This window comes from Bombina bombina, chromosome 2 (assembly GCF_027579735.1).
Source record: "Bombina bombina isolate aBomBom1 chromosome 2, aBomBom1.pri, whole genome shotgun sequence".
Taxonomy (NCBI): domain Eukaryota; kingdom Metazoa; phylum Chordata; class Amphibia; order Anura; family Bombinatoridae; genus Bombina; species Bombina bombina.
Window position 1 is genome coordinate 464,822,399 of NC_069500.1, and position 25,099 is coordinate 464,847,497.

General features: G+C 37.4%; 1 protein-coding gene across 1 annotated transcript in view; it reads right to left on the reverse strand.

Moving 5' to 3' along the window:
- MYO18B (myosin XVIIIB) overlaps positions 1 to 25,099 on the reverse strand; it is a 1,229,288-nt gene that overhangs the window by 1,150,065 nt on the left and 54,124 nt on the right. Inside the window, exons 2-3 of the mRNA XM_053702090.1 lie at positions 15,822 to 15,944; positions 12,144 to 12,287 (exon numbers count right to left, since the gene is read on the reverse strand). Of these exons, the coding sequence (XP_053558065.1) occupies positions 12,144 to 12,287; positions 15,822 to 15,860 (183 nt within the window). The 5' untranslated portion in view covers positions 15,861 to 15,944. The remainder of the gene's footprint in view (positions 1 to 12,143; positions 12,288 to 15,821; positions 15,945 to 25,099) is intronic.

Genomic DNA, 25,099 nt, shown 5'->3' on the forward strand with positions numbered 1-25,099 from the left:
TTTGTGTAGACTGTCCCTTTAATAAATGTGCTTAATTTAATTTCACTAAAAACAAAGCAAAACAATACTAGACTACTTTAGTGCTATAAGACAAGACTATAAGTAGACTAAAAACATAATTTATGTAAGAACTTACCTGATAAATTCATTTCTTTCAAATTGGCAAGAGTCCATGAGCTAGTGACATATGGGATATACAATCCTACCAGGAGGGGCAAAGTTTCCCAAACCTTAAAATGCCTATAAATACACCCCTCACCACACCCACAATTCAGTTTAACGAATAGCCAAGAAGTGGGGTGATAAGAAAGGAGCGAAAGCATAAAAAATAAGGAATTGGAATAATTGTGCTTTATACAAAAAAAACAGAATTTATGTTTACCTGATAAATTACTTTCTCCAACGGTGTGTCCGGTCCACGGCGTCATCCTTACTTGTGGGATATTCTCTTCCCCAACAGGAAATGGCAAAGAGCCCAGCAAAGCTGGTCACATGATCCCTCCTAGGCTCCGCCTTCCCCAGTCATTCGACCGACGTAAAGGAGGAATATTTGCATAGGAGAAATCATATGATACCGTGGTGACTGTAGTTAAGAAAATAAATTATCAGACCTGATTAAAAAACCAGGGCGGGCCGTGGACCGGACACACCGTTGGAGAAAGTAATTTATCAGGTAAACATAAATTCTGTTTTCTCCAACATTGGTGTGTCCGGTCCACGGCGTCATCCTTACTTGTGGGAACCAATACCAAAGCTTTAGGACACGGATGAAGGGAGGGAGCAAATCAGGTCACCTAGATGGAAGGCACCACGGCTTGCAAAACCTTTCTCCCAAAAATAGCCTCAGAAGAAGCAAAAGTATCAAATTTGTAAAATTTAGTAAAAGTGTGCAGTGAAGACCAAGTCGCTGCCTTACATATCTGATCAACAGAAGCCTCGTTCTTGAAGGCCCATGTGGAAGCCACAGCCCTAGTGGAATGAGCTGTGATTCTTTCAGGAGGCTGCCGTCCGGCAGTCTCGTAAGCCAATCTGATGATGCTTTTAAGCCAAAAGGAGAGAGAGGTAGAAGTTGCTTTTTGACCTCTCCTTTTACCAGAATAAACAACAAACAAGGAAGATGTTTGTCTAAAATCCTTTGTAGCATCTAAATAGAATTTTAAAGCACGAACTACATCCAAATTGTGCAACAAACGTTCCTTCTTTGAAACTGGATTCGGACACAAAGAAGGCACGACTATCTCCTGGTTAATGTTTTTGTTAGAAACAACTTTCGGAAGAAAACCAGGTTTAGTACGCAAAACCACCTTATCTGCATGGAACACCAGATAAGGAGGAGAACACTGCAGAGCAGATAATTCTGAAACTCTTCTAGCAGAAGAAATTGCAACCAAAAACAAAACTTTCCAAGATAATAACTTAATATCAACGGAATGTAAGGGTTCAAACGGAACCCCCTGAAGAACTGAAAGAACTAAATTGAGACTCCAAGGAGGAGTCAAAGGTTTGTAAACAGGCTTGATTCTAACCAGAGCCTGAACAAAGGCTTGAACATCTGGCACAGCTGCCAACTTTTTGTGAAGTAACACAGATAAGGCAGAAATCTGTCCCTTCAAAGAACTTGCAGATAATCCTTTCTCCAAACCTTCTTGAAGAAAGGATAGAATCTTAGGAATTTTTATCTTGTCCCAAGGGAATCCTTTAGATTCACACCAACAGATATATTTTTTCCATATTTTGTGGTAGATTTTTCTAGTTACAGGCTTTCTGGCCTGAACAAGAGTATCAATGACAGAATCTGAGAACCCTCGCTTTGATAAGATCAAGCGTTCAATCTCCAGGCAGTCAGTTGGAGTGAGACCAGATTCGGATGTTCGAACGGACCTTGAACAAGAAGGTCCCGTCTCAAAGGTAGCTTCCATGGTGGAGCCGATGACATATTCACCAGGTCTGCATACCAAGTCCTGCGTGGCCACGCAGGAGCTATCAAGATCACCAATGCCCTCTCCTGATTGATCCTGGCTACCAGCCTGGGGATGAGAGGAAACGGCGGGAATACATAAGCTAGTTTGAAGGTCCAAGGTGCTACTAGTGCATCTACTAGAGTCGCCTTGGGATCCCTGGATCTGGACCCGTAGCAAGGAACCTTGAAGTTCTGACGAGAGGCCATCAGATCCATGTCTGGAATGCCCCACAACTGAGTAATTTGGGCAAAGATTTCCGGATGGAGTTCCCACTCCCCCGGATGAAATGTCTGACGACTCAGAAAATCCGCTTCCCAATTTTCCACTCCTGGGATGTGGATTGCAGACAAGTGGCAGGAGTGAGTCTCCGCCCATTGAATGATTTTGGTCACTTCTTCCATCGCCAGGGAACTCCTTGTTCCCCCCTGATGGTTGATGTACGCAACAGTCTGAATCAGAATGTCGTCCAAGTAAGGTACTACTGCAATGCCCCTTGGGCTTAGCACCGCTAGAAGGGACCCTAGTACCTTTGTGAAAATTCTTGGAGCAGTGGCTAATCCGAACGGAAGTGCCACAAACTGGTAATGCTTGTCCAGGAATGCGAACCTTAGGAACCGATGATGTTCCTTGTGGATAGGAATATGTAGATACGCATCCTTTAAATCCACCGTGGTCATGAATTGACCTTCCTGGATGGAAGGAAGAATTGTTCGAATGGTTTCTATTTTGAACGATGGAACCTTGAGAAACTTGTTTAGGATCTTGAGATCTAAGATTGGTCTGAATGTTCCCTCTTTTTTGGGAACTACGAACAGATTGGAGTAGAACCCCATCCCTTGTTCTCCTAATGGAACAGGATGAATCACTCCCATTTTTAACAGGTCTTCTACACAATGTAAGAATGCCTGTTTTTTTATGTGGTCTGAAGACAATTGAGACCTGTGGAACCTCCCCCTTGGGGGAAGCCCCTTGAATTCCATAAGATAACCTTGGGAGACTATTTCTAGCGCCCAAGGATCCAGAACATCTCTTGCCCAAGCCTGAGCGAAGAGAGAGAGTCTGCCCCCCACCAGATCCGGTCCCGGATCGGGGGCCAACATCTCATGCTGTCTTGGTAGCAGTGGCAGGTTTCTTGGCCTGCTTTCCTTTGTTCCAGCCTTGCATTGGCCTCCAGGCTGGTTTGGCTTGAGAAGTATTACCCTCTTGCTTAGAGGACGTAGCACTTGGGGCTGGTCCGTTTCTGCGAAAGGGACGAAAATTAGGTTTATTTTTGGCCTTGAAAGACCTATCCTGAGGAAGGGCGTGGCCCTTGCCCCCAGTGATATCAGAAATAATCTCTTTCAAGTCAGGGCCAAACAGCGTTTTCCCCTTGAAAGGAATGTTAAGCAATTTGTTCTTGGAAGACGCATCCGCTGACCAAGATTTTAGCCAAAGCGCTCTGCGCGCCACAATAGCAAACCCAGAATTTTTCGCTGCTAATCTAGCCAATTGCAAAGTGGCGTCTAGGGTGAAAGAGTTAGCCAATTTGAGAGCATGAATTCTGTCCAAAATCTCCTCATAAGAAGAATCTTTATTGAGCGCCTTTTCTAGTTCATCGAACCAGAAACACGCTGCTGTAGTGACAGGAACAATGCATGAAATTGGTTGTAGAAGGTAACCTTGCTGAACAAACATCTTTTTAAGCAAACCCTCTAATTTTTTATCCATAGGATCTTTGAAAGCACAACTATCTTCTATGGGTATAGTGGTGCGTTTGTTTAGAGTAGAAACCGCCCCCTCGACCTTGGGGACTGTCTGCCATAAGTCCTTTCTGGGGTCGACCATAGGAAACAATTTCTTAAATATAGGGGGAGGGACGAAAGGTATGCCGGGCCTTTCCCATTCTTTATTTACAATGTCCGCCACCCGCTTGGGTATAGGAAAAGCTTCGGGGGGCCCCGGGACCTCTAGGAACTTGTCCATTTTACATAATTTCTCTGGAATGACCAAATTCTCACAATCATCCAGAGTAGATAACACCTCCTTAAGCAGGGCGCGGAGATGTTCCAATTTAAATTTAAATGTAATCACATCAGGTTCAGCTTGTTGAGAAATTTTCCCTGAATCTGAAATTTCTCCCTCAGACAAAACCTCCCTGGCCCCCTCAGACTGGTGTAGGGGCACTTCAGAACCAATATCATCAGCGTCCTCATGCTCTTCAGTATTTTCTAAAACAGAGCAGTCGCGCTTTCGCTGATAAGTGGGCATTTTGGCTAAAATGTTTTTGATAGAATTATCCATTACAGCCGTTAATTGTTGCATAGTAAGGAGTATTGGCGCACTAGATGTACTAGGGGCCTCCTGTGTGGGCAAGACTGGTGTAGACGAAGGAGGGGATGATGCAGTACCATGCTTACTCCCCTCACTTGAGGAATCATCTTGGGCATCATTTTCTCTAAATTTTGTGTCACATAAATCACATCTATTTAAATGAGAAGGAACCTTGGCTTCCCCACATACAGAACACAGTCTATCTGGTAGTTCAGACATGTTAAACAGGCATAAACTTGATAACAAAGTACAAAAAACGTTTTAAAATAAAACCGTTACTGTCACTTTAAATTTTAAACTGAACACACTTTATTACTGCAAATGTGAAAAAGTATGAAGGAATTGTTCAAAATTCACCAAAATTTCACCACAGTGTCTTAAAGTCTTAAAAGTATTGCACACCAAATTTGAAAGCTTTAACTCTTAAAATAACGGAACCGGAGCCGTTTTTATATTTAACCCCTTTACAGTCCCTGGTATCTGCTTTGCTGAGACCCAACCAAGCCCAAAGGGGAATACGATACCAAATGACGCCTTCAGAAAGTCTTTTCTGTGTATCAGAGCTTCTCACACATGCATCTGCATGTCATGCTTCCTAAAAACAAGTGCGCAATAGAGGCGCGAAAATGAGGCTCTGCCTATGATTAGGGAAAGCCCCTAGAGGATAAGGTGTCCAATACAGTGCCTGCCGGTTATTTTACATAATTCCCAAGAATAAAATAATTCCTCAAAGCTATGAAGTATAAAATATGTTTGAAATTAAATTTATACAGGGAGATATAGTATCAGACCATATATTAAAGGTCTGATAAAGTAAGGGAAATGAAGGCACACAGAGAATTTATTTCATACCAAAAATAAATTTATTAATTATAATCCCTTGTCACATTTCGTGAAAAACTCTGCATTTGACTCAGACCAACACAAAATAAGGTAAACACCATATATATACAACACCTTAAATCTAAAGTGACAATGCCTGCAGGATATCTATAAAGCATACGTATGCTGCTAAGTCAGATAATATCTAAAACACACATTAATCAGGTTGCTAGAATGTATATAGACCTAAAATAGAACAATTGTGCACATGTCCTAATATTAGTTATAACATGTCTAAAGCAGTGTGTCAAAACATAACATAGTGGAAAAAGTAAAATAAACCGCTGAGAAAAGTCTCTCTCAGAAAATCTTACTTTTGGGAACAGATTACAGTAAGAACTAATACGTTTACTTTACCTTTTGCATAAAGGACTGTATTTTCACTTTGCATTTTCCTGGACCGAGTGCAGGATCTAACTGTGTTTCCTCCTAGCTTCTGAGAGAGACTTTTCTCAGCGGTTTATTTTACTTTTTCCACTATGTTATGTTTTGACACACTGCTTTAGACATGTTATAACTAATATTAGGACATGTGCACAATTGTTCTATTTTAGGTCTATATACATTCTAGCAACCTGATTAATGTGTGTTTTAGATATTATCTGACTTAGCAGCATACGTATGCTTTATAGATATCCTGCAGGCATTGTCACTTTAGATTTAAGGTGTTGTATATATATGGTGTTTACCTTATTTTGTGTTGGTCTGAGTCAAATGCAGAGTTTTTCACGAAATGTGACAAGGGATTATAATTAATAAATTTATTTTTGGTATGAAATAAATTCTCTGTGTGCCTTCATTTCCCTTACTTTATCAGACCTTTAATATATGGTCTGATACTATATCTCCCTGTATAAATTTAATTTCATTACTGGTTAAGGGTGGCACCAGAATCTAGATTATCAGCAATATTTTCCATTCTCTCATACACCCCCATTTATATATAAAATATGTTTATATATCAATCGTTTTAGCCCAGAAAATGTCTACAGTCTTAAAAGCCCTTGTGAAGCCCTTTTTTTCTTATGTAATAAAAATGGCTTACCGGATCCCATAGGGAAAATGACAGCTTCCAGCATTACATCGTCTTGTTAGAAATGTGTCATACCTCAAGCAGCAAAAGTCTGCTCACTGTTTCCCCCAACTGAAGTTAATTCCTCTCAACAGTCCTGTGTGGAAACAGCCATCGATTTTAGTAACGGTTGCTAAAATCATTTTCCTCTTACAAACAGAAATCTTCATCACCTTTCTGTTTCAGAGTAAATAGTACATACCAGCACTATTTTAAAATAACAAACTCTTGATTGAATAATAAAAACTACAGGTAAACACCAAAAAACTCTAAGCCATCTCCGTGGAGATGTTGCCTGTACAACGGCAAAGAGAATGACTGGGGAAGGCGGAGCCTAGGAGGGATCATGTGACCAGCTTTGCTGGGCTCTTTGCCATTTCCTGTTGGGGAAGAGAATATCCCACAAGTGAGGATGACCCCGTGGACCGGACACACCTATGTTGGAGAAATCATAACCACCACAAAAAGGGTGGGCCTCATGGACTCTTGCTAATATGAAAGAAATGAATTTATCAGGTAAGTTCTTACATAAATTATGTTTTCTTTCATGTAATTAGCAAGAGTCCATGAGGCCCACCCACCAGTGCTGCTCCACATAATCATGATGAATGAAAGACTTTAACCAAGACGCCAAAGAAATGGCAGATGCCTTCTGACCTTTCCTAGAACCAGAAAATATAACAAATAGACTAGAAGTCTTTCTGAAATCTTTAGTAGCTTCAACATAATATTTCAAAGCTCTAACTACATCCAAAGAATGTAAAGATCTCTCCAGAGAATTCTTAGGATTAGGACACAATGAAGGGACAACAATTTCTCTACTAATGTTAGAATTCACAACTTTAGGTAAAAATTTAAATGAAGTCCGCAACACAGCCTTATCCTGATGAAAAATCAGAAAAGGAGATTCACAAGAAAGAGCAGATAATTCAGAAACTCTTCTAGCAGAAGAGATGACCAAAAGGAACAAAACTTTCCAGGAAAGTAATTTAATATCCAGAGAAGGCATAGGTTCAAAACGGAGGAGCCTGTAAAGCCCTCAGAACCAAATTGAGAAATTGACTTAATGACAGGCTTGATTCGAACCAAAGCCTGTACAAAACAATGAATATCAGGATGATTAGCAATCTTTCTGTGAAAAAGAACCGAAAGAGCAGAGATTTGACCTTTCAAGGAACTTGCAGACAAACCCTTATCCAAACCATCTTGAAGAAATTGTAAAATTCTAGGAATTCTAAAAGAATGGCAAGAAAATTTATGTGAAGAACACCAAGAAATGTAAGTCTTCCAGACTCGGTAATAGATCTTCCTAGACACAGATTTACGAGCCTGTAACATAGTATTAATCACTGAATCAGAGAAACCTCTATGACTAAGTATTAAGCGTTCAATCTCCATACCTTCAAATTTAATGATTTGAGATCCTGATGGAAAAATGGGCCTTGAGATAGAAGGTCTAGCCTTAACGGAAGTGTCCAAGGTTGGCAACTTGCCATCTGAACGAGATCCGCATACCAAAACCTGTGCGGCCATGCTGGAGCCACCAGCAGTACAAACGAACGCTCCATTAGGATTTTGGAAATCACTCTTGGAAGAAGAACTAGAGGTGGAAAGATATAAGCAGGTTGATAATTCCAAGGAAGTGACAACGCGTCCACCGCTTCCGCCTGAGGATCCCTGGATCTGGACAGATACCTGGGAAGTTTCTTGTTTAGATGAGAGGCCATCAGATCTATTTCTGGAAGCCCCCAGATTTGAACAATCTGAAGAAATACCTCTGGGTGAAGAGACCATTCGCCCGGATGTAACATCTGGCGACTGAGATAATGCGCTTCCCAATTGTCTATACCCTGGATGTGAACCGCAGAAATTAGACAGGAGCTGGATTCCGCCCATACAAGTATCCAAGATACTTCTTTCATAGCCTGTGGACTGTGAGTCCCCCCTTGATAATTGACATATGCCACTGTTGTGACATTGTCTGTCTGAAAACAAATAAACGATTCTCTCTTCAGAAGAGGCCAGAACTGAAGAGCTCTGAAAATCTCACGGAGTTCCAAAATATTGATTGGTAATCTCGCCTCCTGAGATTCCCAAACCCCCTGCGCTGTCAGAGATCCCCATACAGCTTCCCAACTGGAAAGACTCGCATCTGTTGAGATCACAGTCCAGGTTGGACGAACAAAAGAGGCTCCTTGAACTAAACGATGGTGATCCAACCACCAAATCAGAGAAGAACGAACATTGGGATTCAAGGATATTAATTGTGATATATTTGTATAATCCCTGCACCATTGGTTCAGCATACAAAGCTGGAGAGGTCTCATGTGAAAACGAGCAAAAGGGATTGCGTCCGATGCAGCAGTCATGAGACCTAAAATTTCCATGCAAAAAGCTACCGAAGGGAAAGATTGAGACTGAAGGTTTCGACAAGCTGAAACCAATTTCAGACGTCTCTTTTCTGTAAGAGACAAAGTCATGCACACTGAATCTATTTGGAAACTTAAAAAGGTTACCCTTGTCTGAGGAATCAAGGAACTCTTTGGTAAATTGATCCTCCAACCATGTCTTTGAAGAAACAACACAAATTGATTTGTGTGAGATTCTGCAGAATGTAAAGACTGAGCAAGTACCAAGATATCATCCAAATAAGGAAATACAGCAATACCCTGCTCCCTGATTACAGAGAGAAGGGCACCGAGAACCTTCGAAAAGATCCTTGGAGCTGTAGCTAGGCCAAAAGGAAGAGCAACAAACTGGTAATGCTTGTCTAGAAAAGAGAATCTCAGAAACTGATAGTGATCCGGATGAATTGGAATATGGAGATATGCATCCTGTAAGTCTATTGTGGACATATAATGCCCTTGCATCTTGAATGTTGGTATCCTTACATAACGATTCAATATTTTTAGATCCAGAACTGGTCTGAAGGAATTCTCCTTCTTTGGTACAATGAACAGATTTGAGTAAAACCCCAGGCCCCGTTCCAGAACTGGAACTGGCATAATTACCCCAGCTGACTCCAGATCTGAAACACATTTCAGAAACGCTTGAGCTTTCACTGGGTTTACTGGAATGCGTGAAAGAAAGAATCTTCTCACAGGCGGTCTTACCCTGAAACCTATTGTGTACCCTTGTGAAACAATGTTCTGAATCCAAAGACTTTGAATCGAATCGATCCAAACATCTTTGAAAAATCATAACCTGTCCCCTACCAGCTGAGCTGGAATGAGGGCCGCACCTTCATACGGATTTGGGAGCTGGTTTTGACTTTCTGAAAGGCTTGGATTTATTCCAGACTGGAGAAGGTTTCTGACAAAAGGAACGAAAACGATTAGCAGCCCTATATTTACCTTTAGATTTTTTATCCTGAGGTAAAAAGGCTCCCTTCCCCCCAGTAATCGTTGAAATTATTGAGTCTAACTGAGAACCAAATAATTTATTACCTTGGAAAGAAAGAGAAAGCAATGCTGACTTAGAAGTCATATCTGCATTCCAAGACTTAAGCCATAAAGCTCTTCAAGCTAAAATAGCTAAAGACATATACCTGACATCAATTCTAATGATATCGAAAATGGCATCACAAATGAAGTTATTAGCATGTTGAAGAAGTTTAACAATGCTATAAGCATTATGGTCTGACACTTGTTGCGCTAAAGCCTCCAACCAGAAAGTTGAAGTTGCAGCAACATCAGCCAAAGAAATAGCAGGTCTCAGAAGATTACCTGAACATAAATAAGCCTTCCTTAGAAAGGATTCAAGCTTCCTATCTAAAGGATCTTTAAACAAAGTACTATCTGCCGTAGGAATAGTAGTACATTTAGCAAGAGTAGAAATAGCCCCATCAACTTTGGGGATTTTATCCCAAAACTTTAATCTATCAGATGGCAAAGAGTACAATTTCTTAAACCTTGGAGAAGGAGTAAATGAAGTACCCAGACTATTCCATTCCCTAGAAATTACTTCTGAAATAGCATCAGGAACTGGAAAAACTTCTGGAATAACCACAGGAGGTTTAAAAACTGCATTTAAACACTTAGTAGTTTTAATATCAAGAGGACTAGACTCCTCCATATCTAAAGCAATCAACACTTCCTTAAGTAAAGAGCGAATAAACTCCATCTTAAATAAATATGAAGATTTATCAGTGTCAATATCTGAGGTAGAATCTTCTGAATCAGATAGATCCACATCAGAAATAGATAAGTCAGAATGATGGTGGTCATTTAAAAATTCATCTGAAATATGTGAAGTTTTAAAAGACCTCTTACGTTCAGTAGAAGGAGGAATAACAGAGCCAGAGACAGAGCCTTCCGAATAGATTTAGAAACAAATTCTTTAACATTAACAGGAACATCCTGAACATTAGATGTTGAAGGAACAATAACAGGTAATGGATTATTACTAATGGAAATACTATCTGCTTTTGATAGCTTATCATGACAACTATCACAAACAACAGCCGGAGGAACAGTTACCAAAAGTTTACAACAAATGCACTTAGCTTTGGTAGAACCGACATCAGGCAGCGCTTTTCCAGAAGTAGATTTTTATCCAGTGTCAGGTAGTGACATCTTGCAATATGTAAAAGATAAAACAACATATAAAGCAAAATTATCAAATTCCTTAAATGGCAGTTTCAGGAATGGGAAAAAATGCAAAATGAAACAAGCTTCTAGAAAACCAGAAGCAACTGAAACGTGAGACTGAAATAATGATGCCCACATATTTTGGCGCCAAGAATGACGCCCGTATTTTTTGGTGCCAAAAAAACGTCCGCAATACACATACGTAAAAAATGACGCAATTACGAAAAAACGACGCAATAAATAGAAGCATTTTCTGCACCCGCGAGCCTAACAGCCTGCAATTTAAAAAAAAAAGTCAATTGAAAATTGAAGGTAAGAAAAATGAAATTTATATGCATTTTCCCAAAATGAAACTGACAGTCTGAATGAAGGAATACTGAGTATCCTGAATCATGGCAAATATAAGTTTAAAGACATATATTTAGAACTTTACATATAAAGTGCCCACCATAGCTTTGAGTGTCATAAATAGAAATAAGACTTACTTACCCTAAGACACTCATCTACATATAGTAGATAGCCAAACCAGTACTGAAACGAGAATCAGTAGAGGTAATGGTATATAAGAGTATATCGTCGATCTGAAAAGGGAGGTAGGAGAAGAAATCTCTACGACCGATAACAGAGAACCTATGAAATAGATCCCCTAGAGGAAGACCATTGTATTCAAATAGGCAATACCCTCTTCACATCCCTCTGACATTCACTGCACTCTGAGAGGAAAACCGGGCTTCAGCCTGCTGCGAAGCGCATATCAACGTAGAATCTAGCACAAACTTACTTCACCACCTCCATGGGAGGCAAAGTTTGTAAAACTGAATTGTGGGTGTGGTGAGGGGTGTATTTATAGGCATTTTAAGGTTTGGGAAACTTTGCCCCTCCTGGTAGGAATGTATATCCCATACGTCACTAGCTCATGGACTCTTGCTAATTACATGAAAGAAATAATAATCTTTACATTTATAATTATTATAGCAAAGCTATTATAAAAATCCCTTAATCCAAAATCATAATCATTTTTTTATATTTATATTGTTATTTGAGAATCCATAGTACTGGGTACATTAAACATAATAATAAAAAAAATGATAACAAATAATTGTTCTTGCACATACATTTATTTTCATCAATTCAAATTATTTTCAGGTGAATGATGATAAATTAGACAATAATGATCCGCACTGATGGGCATTTACATAATTAGCTTAATTTTCCTATCTATTTCATGATTTTTACAGCGCTAAAACCTCAAATAAATGGATACTTTAAATTTGAATTTGCTAAGGTTCCATCCTTAATAATGGATTCAAAATATTGTATTATACTTACAGGTGGTTTTTCCTTCAACTCTTTTTCTTTCAACTTTGCTTCCTTCTCAGTTTCCCGGACCAGCTGTTTAATGAAGCCCCCAGGAATGACTGAGAGCAATGGAGGTGGAGAAGTAGGTGCTGGTGCTCTATCTTCTTCCCTGATCTGTTTATGCACAATCAAGTAATAAGTTAGACATATGTAAAGTTCTGCTATCAGATTCTTGAAGAACAAATGAGCTTCCTTGTAAAGGACTGTCTGTAACATAGGATGCTTTGTGGTATTAATTATAGTCGCATATATGCTTTTAGATTAAAAATAATAATAATAAATTATCTATACATGTGATTGATATTGGTTCACATAGAAGGAAGACAATATGGACCAATATATAAGCATATTAAATCATTTGTCTTTTTGCTTAGTGGTTGATCAAAATATTGCTCTTGTTTTCAGCAGATAACAATTTATGAACTTTGGCCTGTAAATGCATTTTCCCAGTGATTAAATTCCCAATTTGCTTCTGCCGTTAATAGCCATGAAACTCAAAATTCTTACCTCCCGTAAAGAACGCTATATGGTTATATATGTCATAAATCTGACAATTTCTAATAAAAAAACAACTAAGGCCTATATGATTATAAGTGAAGAGCAATCGTTATCAAGAGTAATGCAAATGCGATCACAGTTTTGTTACCTTTAGAACCTGTTTTACAAATCAGGCATTAAAAAAATATTGCAAGTTTACTTGCATTAACTTGTGACTTGTAATGTACCCTGTACTTTCAATGACAAGTGCAAACTGAATATTAAGCCTGGATATATTAACCAAAGGGAAAAGCTAATTTGCAATGTTTATGTTTAATCCATTTAGCTGGGGCATTATGGGTATACAGCACATGTTTGCATGATGTGTTATTAATATGTATTATACTATGAAATTGTTTTTTTTTTTTTATTGTAAAAAACACAGTTTTGGAGGAATTAATCGGCTCATTGGTTTCAATGGTAGAAATGGTGCCATTTCACCAAACACTTTTTTACAGTGTGAGAAAGATTTACAAGCCCATTACTGCAAACAGGAGAAGTCACAGCCATTTTTTATGTAAGATATTTATATAATTTTCACTTGAACTCCAGAGTTAAAAGGGCATGATAATGACTAAAAGACTTATAAAAGAATATAAAAGTATTGTTTACAGTAACTATAATTATTATTTTTTTTACAATATTTTATATTTAATATTTACATAACACACCTTAGCATAACTAATTCTTCATGTGTGCTAGACCTACAGATTGAAACCCAAAGCGGGACATGCATTTTTACATTCCAATGTTCTTCACATTAAAAAAAAGTACTATTTTTTTTTTTGCATTTAGGCAAATGCTTGTAATATGCACACAAATTAAGACAAGCGCAATATTGCCATATCAAGCGCAATAAATTTAGTGTGCCCCTTGTAATCTGACCCTATATCAGTAATGTCCCTTTCGACTCCCTTAGAAAGACATAGGCACATAACTCTATGGTTACCTATTAGGATCACTACACACTTTTTAAAGGGATCAATAACCGTATAGGCACTTCAACCTGTGATGTAATCACTAAACACCAAGATCAAGATTTTCTTTGACCTTAATCATCCATATTTGAGATTAAACACCAAGATAACAAGATTGTGTGATATTTTCAGAAGATAAACACTTTCAACTCCATGGATATTGGTGGCAGAAAGATTTTCGGTTTGTGATGACACAAACAATACTGGTCACAGTTGAGAAATACTTATTTACCAAAAACAGCAAGATTGTGATCAACCTCTATGTTGTACAAAGGGGCTAAACAAAGGACTTTTACCTGTGTATTAAACACCATTTGTGGGGGGTTAATCACTTACTAAGAGATCAGTAATGCAAAGTCTATGTGCTCTACGGATTTAGAACTTGTAATGTTTGCATTAGAAAGTCTCAGGTATTACTGGGCCACAAATTAATCCATGTTTCACTGGTTATTTTAAAGGGACATGAAGCCTAGTTTCTTTTCTTTTATGATTCATAGAGAATACAATTTTAAACACATTTTCAATAAACATTTTATTATCAAATGTACTTCACTCTCTTGGTATCTATTGTTGAAGGAGCAGCAATGCACTACCAGGAGCAAGCTGAACACATTTGGTGAGCTAATGACAAGAAAGATATGTCCAGCCACCAATCACTGGAAGGCTGTTTAAAATTGTATGCTCAATCAGAATCACAAAAGTAAAAAAATGTTTCCATGTTCCTTTATAAATAATTTTATGGACATACGTTTTTTCTCAATACCAATGAAATTGTACTGATCTGCTGCTTAAGCTGTAATATATAATACTGGTTTCACAAACATACATTTATGCAATAAGCCATTGATTAAATCATTGGGGGATAAAAGTAACATTTACCAAACCTAGATGCATTTTTCCATTTGATATTGAAGCCATGAATGCTGAGAAAAAAGGTTGCGTGCATATTATATGAGTGGATGAAATTGATGGTATTTATGGTAAACAGAAAGCATATGTAGGTTAATTGCTTTGTTATTAAGTAATGAACAATTACTTAGAGACAGTTTTTTTTGCCAGGTATTCCATTTACTTTATTTTGTGTGATGAAATCTCTTTTATTCCAAGAACAATCAATAGCAGGCCCAACATGTCAGCTATTGACAGACATATCTATAAAACCTTATTCTTTAGTGTATGCAGAATGAATACTTAATGTATATTTTATCTGATTGTTCCTTTTATCACCACACACTATAAATACAGCAGCTTTCAGTATTGATAAAGGTTTATCTGTTTAAACGTCTCATGCAAATAAAGTTATTTTGCTACAAAATTGACTAGTATATTGTCCTTGTAATCATTATGAGTTTATATATATATATATATATATATATATATATATATATATATATATATATATATATATATATACATATATATATATATACAGTATATATAAAAACATGTTTTATTATTGTTATAATAATAATTATTTCACCTTAATATTAGGGCATTTATTGGTTTTGTCAAATTTATGTCATTAAAATCAATATACCTTCCATAAACGTTTATAAAAGGGTTACTGCTAAAATAATTACATTTTTATGAGGTTTCCGATATTCAAAATAGCCTCTAAGGTTCTGATACTTATAAAGTTATAAATAATAGTGAAACACAGTGTTCTTAGAAATTCAATTAACATAATCAAATTTTTAAATTTACTTCTGATCAATGAATTGCATTGCTTTACTTCTGACTTCTATATAAGATAAAACTGACTTATAAATATATGGATATTTTGTTTTGTTTTTGCATAAATATATTTACCCAATTCCACAGACTTCATGCACCCCCCCCCCCATGGTAATTTATGGTGTGATTAAAAATGCAAGTGTCATTTAGACAAAATTATTTGTGTAAATGTTAGAAACAGGACAAGCTATTGCATTGCAAATTCATGAAACATGAGCAATAACATTTATATTTTACTGATCTTGTTTCATTAAATATTTTTTGTAACAAAGCCCTTATATATATATATATATATTGGAGTTTATAGGAGGATCTAGGTCCGTCCTATTCCCTGAATGGTTAGGCCTGCATGCAGGTGTGTGCTAGATGGGCAGTGTTCATGCACATGGAGTAAACTTTCCTTCTGTTCCCACAGTGCTAGGCGAGATGAGATAGCCATGCTGTTACACTATCTGTAGGTGCCTTGTTGCTTCAGGAGTGATATTACACGCAGGACAAGTGAAACATTAGTCTTCAACCAGGACTGGACACACAGGATGAGGGATGTGGAGAGAAAATAGGAAAGAAAAAAAATTGTTATTCAGTTAAATGAATAATGATGTTGCACATAATATCAAAGTAAATTCCAGTGTACATATTAGAGAAAATATATATTTCTTTAAGCACACTACAGATTGTGATAGTAAACAGCTTTGATACATCTCTTTTAAACTCCTTTTGTTTGTTTTATATTTTGGATACGTTTCTGTCACATTGTGCGCATAATACACGTGCACACACACATAGATATGTATTATATAGACTAACAAAATAGTTGAATTCTGCAACTTCCCTGAAAAATGAACAACGTGGATGTTGGAATCAGTTGCAGAACAACAACAACAGAAAATCTGCAGTCTCAGGAACTTATACAAACACAGGCACATACACATATATACACACACATCTCTTTCTACTGTTTCCTTAGCATCAGGATTTGTATACTAGTATGTACCATTACCAGACTTCACATCAGCATGCAGCAAAGAGAGGAGGAGCTATAGATATTTTGCGCTGTGGAACCTGTTGGCGCTCTATAAATAACTGATAATAATAATAATAATAGATTTTTACGTATTTTTTTTATAAGAGTTATATAAAATATATAAAGTAAATAGAAAAAGTGCTCAGGAACAATTTAGAGCAATGTAGCTTTTGCAAAAGTGTAATGCTCATGATCTGTATTGCACATTCTAACCTGAAGCGCAGCTGTCAAAGAGCCAATAATTTCACTTATTGTGACTGCACTGAGTGCAAGAATGACTAAACTTCAAGATAGTGGCACTCAATATGAAGCATCAGAGAGTCACCATCCAGCTCCTGTAAGAGGTTAAAATAAGAGAATGGCTTTGAAGAGAGCTGCAGATACAGGAGAAAAAACAAAGCCATGGTGAGTAGTAACCAAGATATTTTAGTCAGGCCTATTAGTTTAATGCTATTTGGGGATAGATACAACAAATTATGTTATGTGGATGATTTTTTAGAACAGTCCCCAATAATGTAATATCTACTATGCTTAGCACTAGCTAATAAACCACATGCATGTTATGTTTAAGCTATAACTGTTATGGAACAGTGCTCGCTGGGAGATGTAGTTTCATAGCAGCAGTGACAGTTGGCCTTGTCTGTTTTTCTGAGCCGGTTTCCTTAGGACTACTGCCTGACTCAGAGCTTTTGTTATTGGGCTTGATTTTATTTGACTTCTTGTAAGTGTCATTTTTACCTTGCGCATATTGCGGAATATAAAAACTTTTACTCTCAGATGGGCTGCACTCTTTCTTTTTTCTTGTCTTTTCAGCTTCACTTTTACAAGGATTCCCCAAACCAAAGTTTCCTATATCCAGTAGTGTCATCCAGCTTTCATCTACTTTACTTCAGGCACGGTACGAAAGGAGACATTGAATTGTGATTACATCAGCATTTGTATTCGTACTTCAGTGATGTCCGGTTCTCACCACCATCAAAGAAACAAGGTTTTTTTTACCATACTTCCTACATCTACTAAGACTTCCCTTCTTGACTGAACTTCAACAATAGACCGTTACAGGACACGGTACAGTGACACTTTTTGAGTCTGTTGAACAGATTGATTCTTCACTTCTTTTTACGCATTCCATTGGGAATTCCTGTTATCACAACATTGACTCTTTTATCATCATTATCACATTATTATTTTTATTTTGATTAATATTGTTTGAATCATTATTACTTGCTTGTTTACCCAGCACATTAGGATTAATAATATTATTTTTTACTATCACATTTTGGTTCACAGAGAGCGCAATATTTACTTTTCTGTCTTTAGGTTGTTTTTCTGAGCTGACCATTGTAGCTGTTATGAACCAGTTTATGTAGCAGCTAGAAGATAAGAAAGATCTTAATCAGATTTAGGGGCTGATTTATCAAGGGCTGAATGGCCCTTGATGCCAATGTTTCCACGCAAGCCTTCAGGCAAACAGCAGTTATGAAGCAGCGGTCTTAAGGCCAATGCTCCTTAACTGGTCTGCCGCCTCTGAGGCTGAAGACATCAATCCGCACAGTCGCATATGATCGGGCTGATTGACACCCACTGCTAGCGGCCGATTGGCTGCGAATCTGCAGAGGGCAGTATTACACAAGCAGTTCACTAGAACTGCTTGTGCAATGTTAAATGCCTAAAGCATGTGCTGTCGTCATTCAGTGATGTCTGGCGGACATGATACGCCAGTGCTCGACAAATGTGTTTAAAATGTAGGAGCCAGTAAGAATATTTAGGAGCCAGACATACTTTTAGCAGCCAGTGGTAATTGTATATAGATATATGGAGAATAACCCAAAAGGTTATGAGCCAGGGGCAGGATTCTAGGAGTCAGTGGCTCCCTGGCTCCTGGGTTTGTCGAGCCCTGTGATACGCTACAGCGTATCATGTCCACCAGACAATGATAATTTGGCCCCTTAGACTTGAAATGAGTTATTAGCACAATGTGATAGTTAAAAAGAAAGCTTAATATTAAAGGGATAGTCTACACCAAAATTGGTATTGTTTAAAAAGTTAGATAATGCCTTTACTACCCATTCCCCAGCTTTGAACAAGCAACATTGTTATATTAATATACTTTATAACATTTAAACCTCTAAATTTCTGCCTATTTCTAAGCCACTACAGACATCCTTTTATCACATGCATTTTTATTAGCTTTTCACAACAGGGGACTGCTAGTTCATGTGGGCCATATAAATAACATTGTACTCACTCTTGGAGTTGTGCACGACACAGCACTAATTGGCTAAAATGCAAGTTAATAAATAATAAATAAATATCCATGTGATCAGGGGGCTGTCAAATGAGGCTTAGATACAAGGTAATCACAGAGGTAAAAAGTTTATTAATATAGCGGTATTAGTTATGCAAAACTGGAGAATGGGTAATAAAGTCTGCTCTTGGTCCAGTTAAATATTAATGTTTTTAATACTTAAAGGAACATTGTACACTAGATTTTTCTTTGCATAAATGTTTTGTAGACGATCCCTTTATATAGCTCATCTGGAGGTGTTTTTATAAAAAAAAAATATATTTTTGCAAATTTTAAATAACATTATGCTGATTTTCATACACCTAACCAAGCCCCAAAGTTTTGAATGTATACTGATGTATACAGACTCCTGCTTGTGTAATGGGTCTTTTCACATGCAGGGGAGGATGTAGTGTCTGCTCTTCGTGCTTTCTCAGCCCATTTTAGTGAGTGTCCCAGACTAACCTCATCAACAGTTCTAAATTGGGAGCTTCTAAGTTTTTTGTTTTTTTTTAAATGTATACTGGATTTTTATATCAGTATCTGAGCATATTCTTCTTTATAGTAATGTCTATTACATGCAGTTATATGAAAATTGGTATATACTGTCCCTTTAAATTTGTCTGGTTAAAGGATATATATATTCTTTGTTTTAAAGTTCATCCCTTCACTGGGAATCTTTGTTTTAAGCAACTCACCTGTGAACATTCTTGCTTTCAAATAAACTATTTTTACAGATGTTTGTTGAACCCCTTGATATATTCAAATGTTAGCAAATAATTCACATTTGATTCATTCTTTTATTACCCTATAAAGGTATGTCATATAATGTATACTTTACCTTAGTTAAAAATGCAGTAATTATTTATTTGGTATAAATATATATATATAATTTTTTCAATGATGGGAAGGCGTTCTCCGTTTTAAAAGTTAGTTTTATTAAGCGGTAAATGTTTTCGGGGTCTCCCCGTCCTCAGACCAACAGAAATAACAACACGGAACCCCCCACCGTGTAATCTTAGGCAGCTGTGCTCCTACATGTCTGAATGGTGCAATGGTGCAACTGCGCATGCGCTAGACCGTTACAGAGCGCCAGAAAGGACAAACTACTAAAAGCAATCACAAATATATTGTGCACCGTAAATATGACGTAAACAATATGTGACAAGAACAGGACATTAGGATGTAAATACTTGCATGCAGTGTTAACTGTCAAATATTATCATTGCTATATCAAACAGGGACTTGCCTAGCGATATACCATAATCCATTAAACAGAGTCATGCTAGATAGCCTTATACAAAATACATCACCTGGCAAACTATCTACATCGTCTAAAGTTTTGGAAATTTTGTGATAGCAGATTATTGGCCCACATAATATATACCTTGACATAGTTCAAAACCTAATCACTAATCTATGCGCAATTAATGATATTATTTCCATGTGTCTAATTCTACATACAATAATATTACATTATCCTGTCTAGCCTGGACCTTCTAGGTATGGTGAGGTGAATACAGCCTAAACTCACCGATCTACTGTGTCATATACATACAATTAATCAACTATACAGTTAGACATTATTTCCATAAGCTCTTAACTTGATAGTACCTGCTACACATAAAACATATTGCAACATGAACTTTCAAAAATGCGATCTTACACGTTACAACTCGTCAAACCCTCCAAAATCATATAGTATCACCTAACACAGATATCTGCAAATCACATTAGGAGCTATTACTGGGCATTTAGGAAAATTTAAGTTATTATAGATAGACAGATTTAACAAGCTATTACAAAAAACACTGGTAGTCCAGGGACATGTTCAGTCGCTTTGGATACATTGTATCCAAATTGTAAATCCACTGGGATTTTGTAGCAGGCGTTTTGCTCTGTCGCCTTCCCTCTGGGGAACAGGGATATGATCGATGATGATATATCTCATGTCATAGACTCCATGACCCTTCTCCAAAATGTGCCTGGCCACCGGTTGCTCAGATTCCCCATTTTTAATGGCACTGCGAATAGCAGGTCGATGATTTGCCATTCGGGTCCTCAGATCATCCTGGGTCTTACCCACATAAAATCTGCCACACGGACAGTGTAGCAGATAGATCACGTAGGTTGTAGTGCAGGTAACCCATTGTCTGATGTATAATTTCTTATTGGTCCAGGGGTGGACAAAACTGGGGCTCTGGGTAAGGCTCCTACATGTAGTGCAGCCACTACATCTAAAGCAACCCAGTTTGATCGTGCTTAACCATGTACTCGTGGTGTAGGTATGGAAGGGATTTGTCAGTGGCCAGGATATCCCCATGCTTCTCCAACCTTTCAGGGGTGAATGTGGTTGTAAAGTTCACCCAACCCCCTTTTTATCCCTCTGTGTCTTTGTCAAAGCTTGGTCCTGGGTCCCCTTAGGTATCCCTTAGGGCCTTCTGGGTTTGAATAGCTCCATAACTTCTCTCCTTAAAGTGCTGGTTCATATCTAGTAACTGGTACCTCTTCTGCTGTTCATCTGTGTTATTGCGCACCAGCCTCTTAAATTGCAACATTGGTAGTGCCTTCTTTGTTCAATTCTTCAAACTACAGGAGGAGATTAGCAGTAGAGTCACCCCAGATAATAAAGAGATCATCTATATACCTCTTGAAAAGTTTGACCCTTACATCCTTGAAAAGGTGAGTTTCTTCCATCTTGAAAAATGCCATAAATAGATTGGCATAGGATGGGGCCACATTGGATCCCATCACTGTGCCAGAGACCTGCAGGAAAAAGTCCTTTTCAAATTTAAAATAATTGTACTTCAAGCAATAACTGCATAATAACATAAACTGGGGGACCAACATATTGTTTTCTCAGTAAGTGTTTGCAGCCAGCCATCATTCCTTGTTTGTGCGGAACTTTAGTATATAGGCTGGTCACATCCAGTGTGACCAGCATATCATCGGGGGAGTAGTTTAGCCAGGATTGTAGTAATTTGATCAGCTCTATGGAATCCAGTAAAAACGATGGAATATTGTGAACCATAGGCTGTAATATTGAATCCACATATGTCACCACTGGCTGGAGTATAGACTGTGCTTTTTTTGCAAGTAGAAGGGGAAAATCACCAACAAATGGGTGGATGTCGTTATGAAGGGTCAGTCTTTAAAAGATAAAATTGTGCACAGTCATTATATTAGTAATGAATCTAAGAATTGGTTACAGAGCTCTAAGCCCAAGAATGGATGCTTTCCATGTAATAAATGCAAAATGTGCAAGCATCTTCTAAGAGGGGGAAAAATTGAGGATATAAGAGGTATCCCACATAAAGTTAAGGGATATATCACATGTAAAAGTGTAGGTGTGGTCTATGTTCTTTCATGCTCCTGCCCCAGACAATATGTTGGGAAAACTTACCGTGAATTTAAGGAGAGAATGAAAGAACATAGAAGAGATATTTTGAAAAAAAGGATTAAAGCAAGTGGCATAGCACGCCACTTTCTTGACTTTCACAATAGTGATGTCAAGGACCTACATTTCATGGGTGTTGAGAAAGTCAGTACCAGTGAACAAGGTGGAGACTGGGATAAAGCCCTTTTGAGAATGTAAGTGGATATTTAATTTAGATACTGTACAACCGGGGGGATTGAATGAGGAACTCAATTATGCCCCCTTTTTGTAAGTATAATCCCACTCACACATAATGTATGAATATTTTAGATAAGCATTGACTTAAATTCACACTATGTGGCAATTTGTATATCTACGTGAATTATAGATTTCGTAATATATTCAATGGTTTATCTAACATATATTAAAATGATTTTATTGCTATAATTGGTCTTTGATCCATGGGTCTTTATGTGCTTGCCTTCCAAAACTGCCTTTTTATTAAGAGCTTTCACAAACCAGCTTAGGTATCTGTCATATTTGTATTTACCTAAATGTATTATATATATGTAAATAATGTTTTGACACCTAATGAGTTAATTTATTCACCCGGATTATATAAGTATCTCTATTGTGACATGGATGTATCACATGCCTGTGACATGGATGTATCACATTTCTGCAATGTTTGTTGAATACCACAAGCACAGGCCTTTACTATCCTGAATGCATGCAAAGAAATCCAGTTTTGAAACATAAATTTTCTGCTCTAGGATAATTTGTTGTAATAGAGTAACAGTTTAGTTCTAAGTGTGTGTTTTTTGGTGCCCTATGTTGCAAGTACATCTTGTGTGCTTAGTTTAACACCACTAACGATCTATTTCATTGGTTTTAAATTTTGAGATAGATTACTAATATACGCATGTTATAACCAATTGACGACTGTATTGTGTCTCTCATATATCCACCCATCCTCCAAGTAGTTGTCTTTAATTATGGCATATGGGTTTGTGCTGGACTAAGGGTTAAACGCTTTTTTTTCGATTCATTTCTTCATATATATATATACAGTGTATATATATATATACAGTATATATATATATATATATATATATATATATATATATATATATATATATATATGTGTGTGTATATATATATATTTATATACACACACACACACATACATATATATATATATATATATATATATATATATATATATATATATATATATATATATATATAATTCAGTAAATAAGCACTCACTGGTCTTCAGCCGTCAAAAATAGTGAATATTATTTATTAATTAAGTGACATTTCGGGACAAAACACAGTCCCTTCTTCTGACAAACAATCAATGCAAATGACAAATTTATATAGGCCTGTACCACTCCCCCACAATCAAGCCAATTATGACTGTCCAGGTGTCAAAACCAAGTGCTAGATAAAACAGTGTGTATATATATTATGTAAACAAATCATGCATATCAGTGTTAACTTGCTTCGAAATGCTGACTGGCAATTAGTTAAAGTGCATGAATATATCTATCCCATGGCATCAGGGTGATCTAAACAAAATAGAGTGTAAACCAAAATGAAACGAAAATTACATAAACACAGCACAGTCGGCACCTCTTCTCAGATAGAGCCTTCCAAAAAATCAGTTCAACCAATCAACTCCTTAGCAAGGCCACACACCCCTCTCTCATGACCAATCATATATGTAAGTGTTTTATAATTCACCAACCTGTGGGGGTATTACCCCCTATACCTGCTTATTTATATTGCATCATTATGTATGAGGGGCAGCTAATCATACTCTACCAAACATATTGTGTCTCCCTATTCTTATAATGTTAAAAATGATCTCTTCTAAGTCATCATCAGTGTGGCTTATGTTAACCCCTCCCAGGGGCGTGATTAATGACGATGCTGTCAAAGAACACAACAAACAACATTTACATCAATATAAATATACAAAGAGTCCATTTCACACATTTCTTACTTATATCGCTGTCTTCCTCTCTGTACCAAAAGCAAAAGCACTACGCAACCCTATGTGGATCACGGCGTGTGCTACTTGGTCACAACCTGTAGGCATGGACCAGCTGTCAAGTAATCAGCCAATCACTACCCATCCATTAATAGCCAATGCTCAGCATCCACTGTTATTGTGTCTATTGTCACCGCCCCATGTGGGCGTGGCCCGAACTCGCACCCATTGCTGTCAACATAGAGAGATACAGAAACCCCCAAATATCCTCTTAATGTTAGACAAACTAGATCTCGGTGCATAATTAACCTCCCCTGCTAGTCCACACGACTCAAAACATTCTGCTGACTGAAGACGTAGCTTATTTATTAACCTGATATCCATATGTGCCTATTTTCACCATAGATGAAAACATGGTAATACTATAAATCACAGTGACATTTCAAAATTAGTCTAATAAAAAAGCCCTCATCAAGCTACCTCTCTGTGGTATATGGCTAACGTGTCTTAAAAATCTAATAACAATGATAGGATTTCACTAAATAAATATCCTTAATGTGCATAAAAATTGGTGCTATTGTCACCCAGTGGGACAGCTACAAAAACTAGTCATCCAGTAGTGCAAGCCCTCAGTGATCACCTCTCTGTGGTATATGGCAGATATGCCTTAAAGATCTGGTTGCTAGTACCACTCTATATCATTTTCAATCTCAAATATGTGTTAGGACAGTCAGACAAAAAGAAGAGTCCTAGCTGTGCAACAACCCACATCACCATCATTCCAATTTAAAATTCACTCCTGAATAGAACAACTCTAAGCCATAGAAGATATATCCATGTGAGATATAAATCGTATAAACATAAAACATTAAAATCAATGTTAAAAACAATCTGTACACCCATATCAAGGTAGAGTCACAAGAGCGGTCACATCCTAATAATGCCCCACTAAGTTATAGTGTTTAATTTACCAATATATGGTGTGACCACCCTTT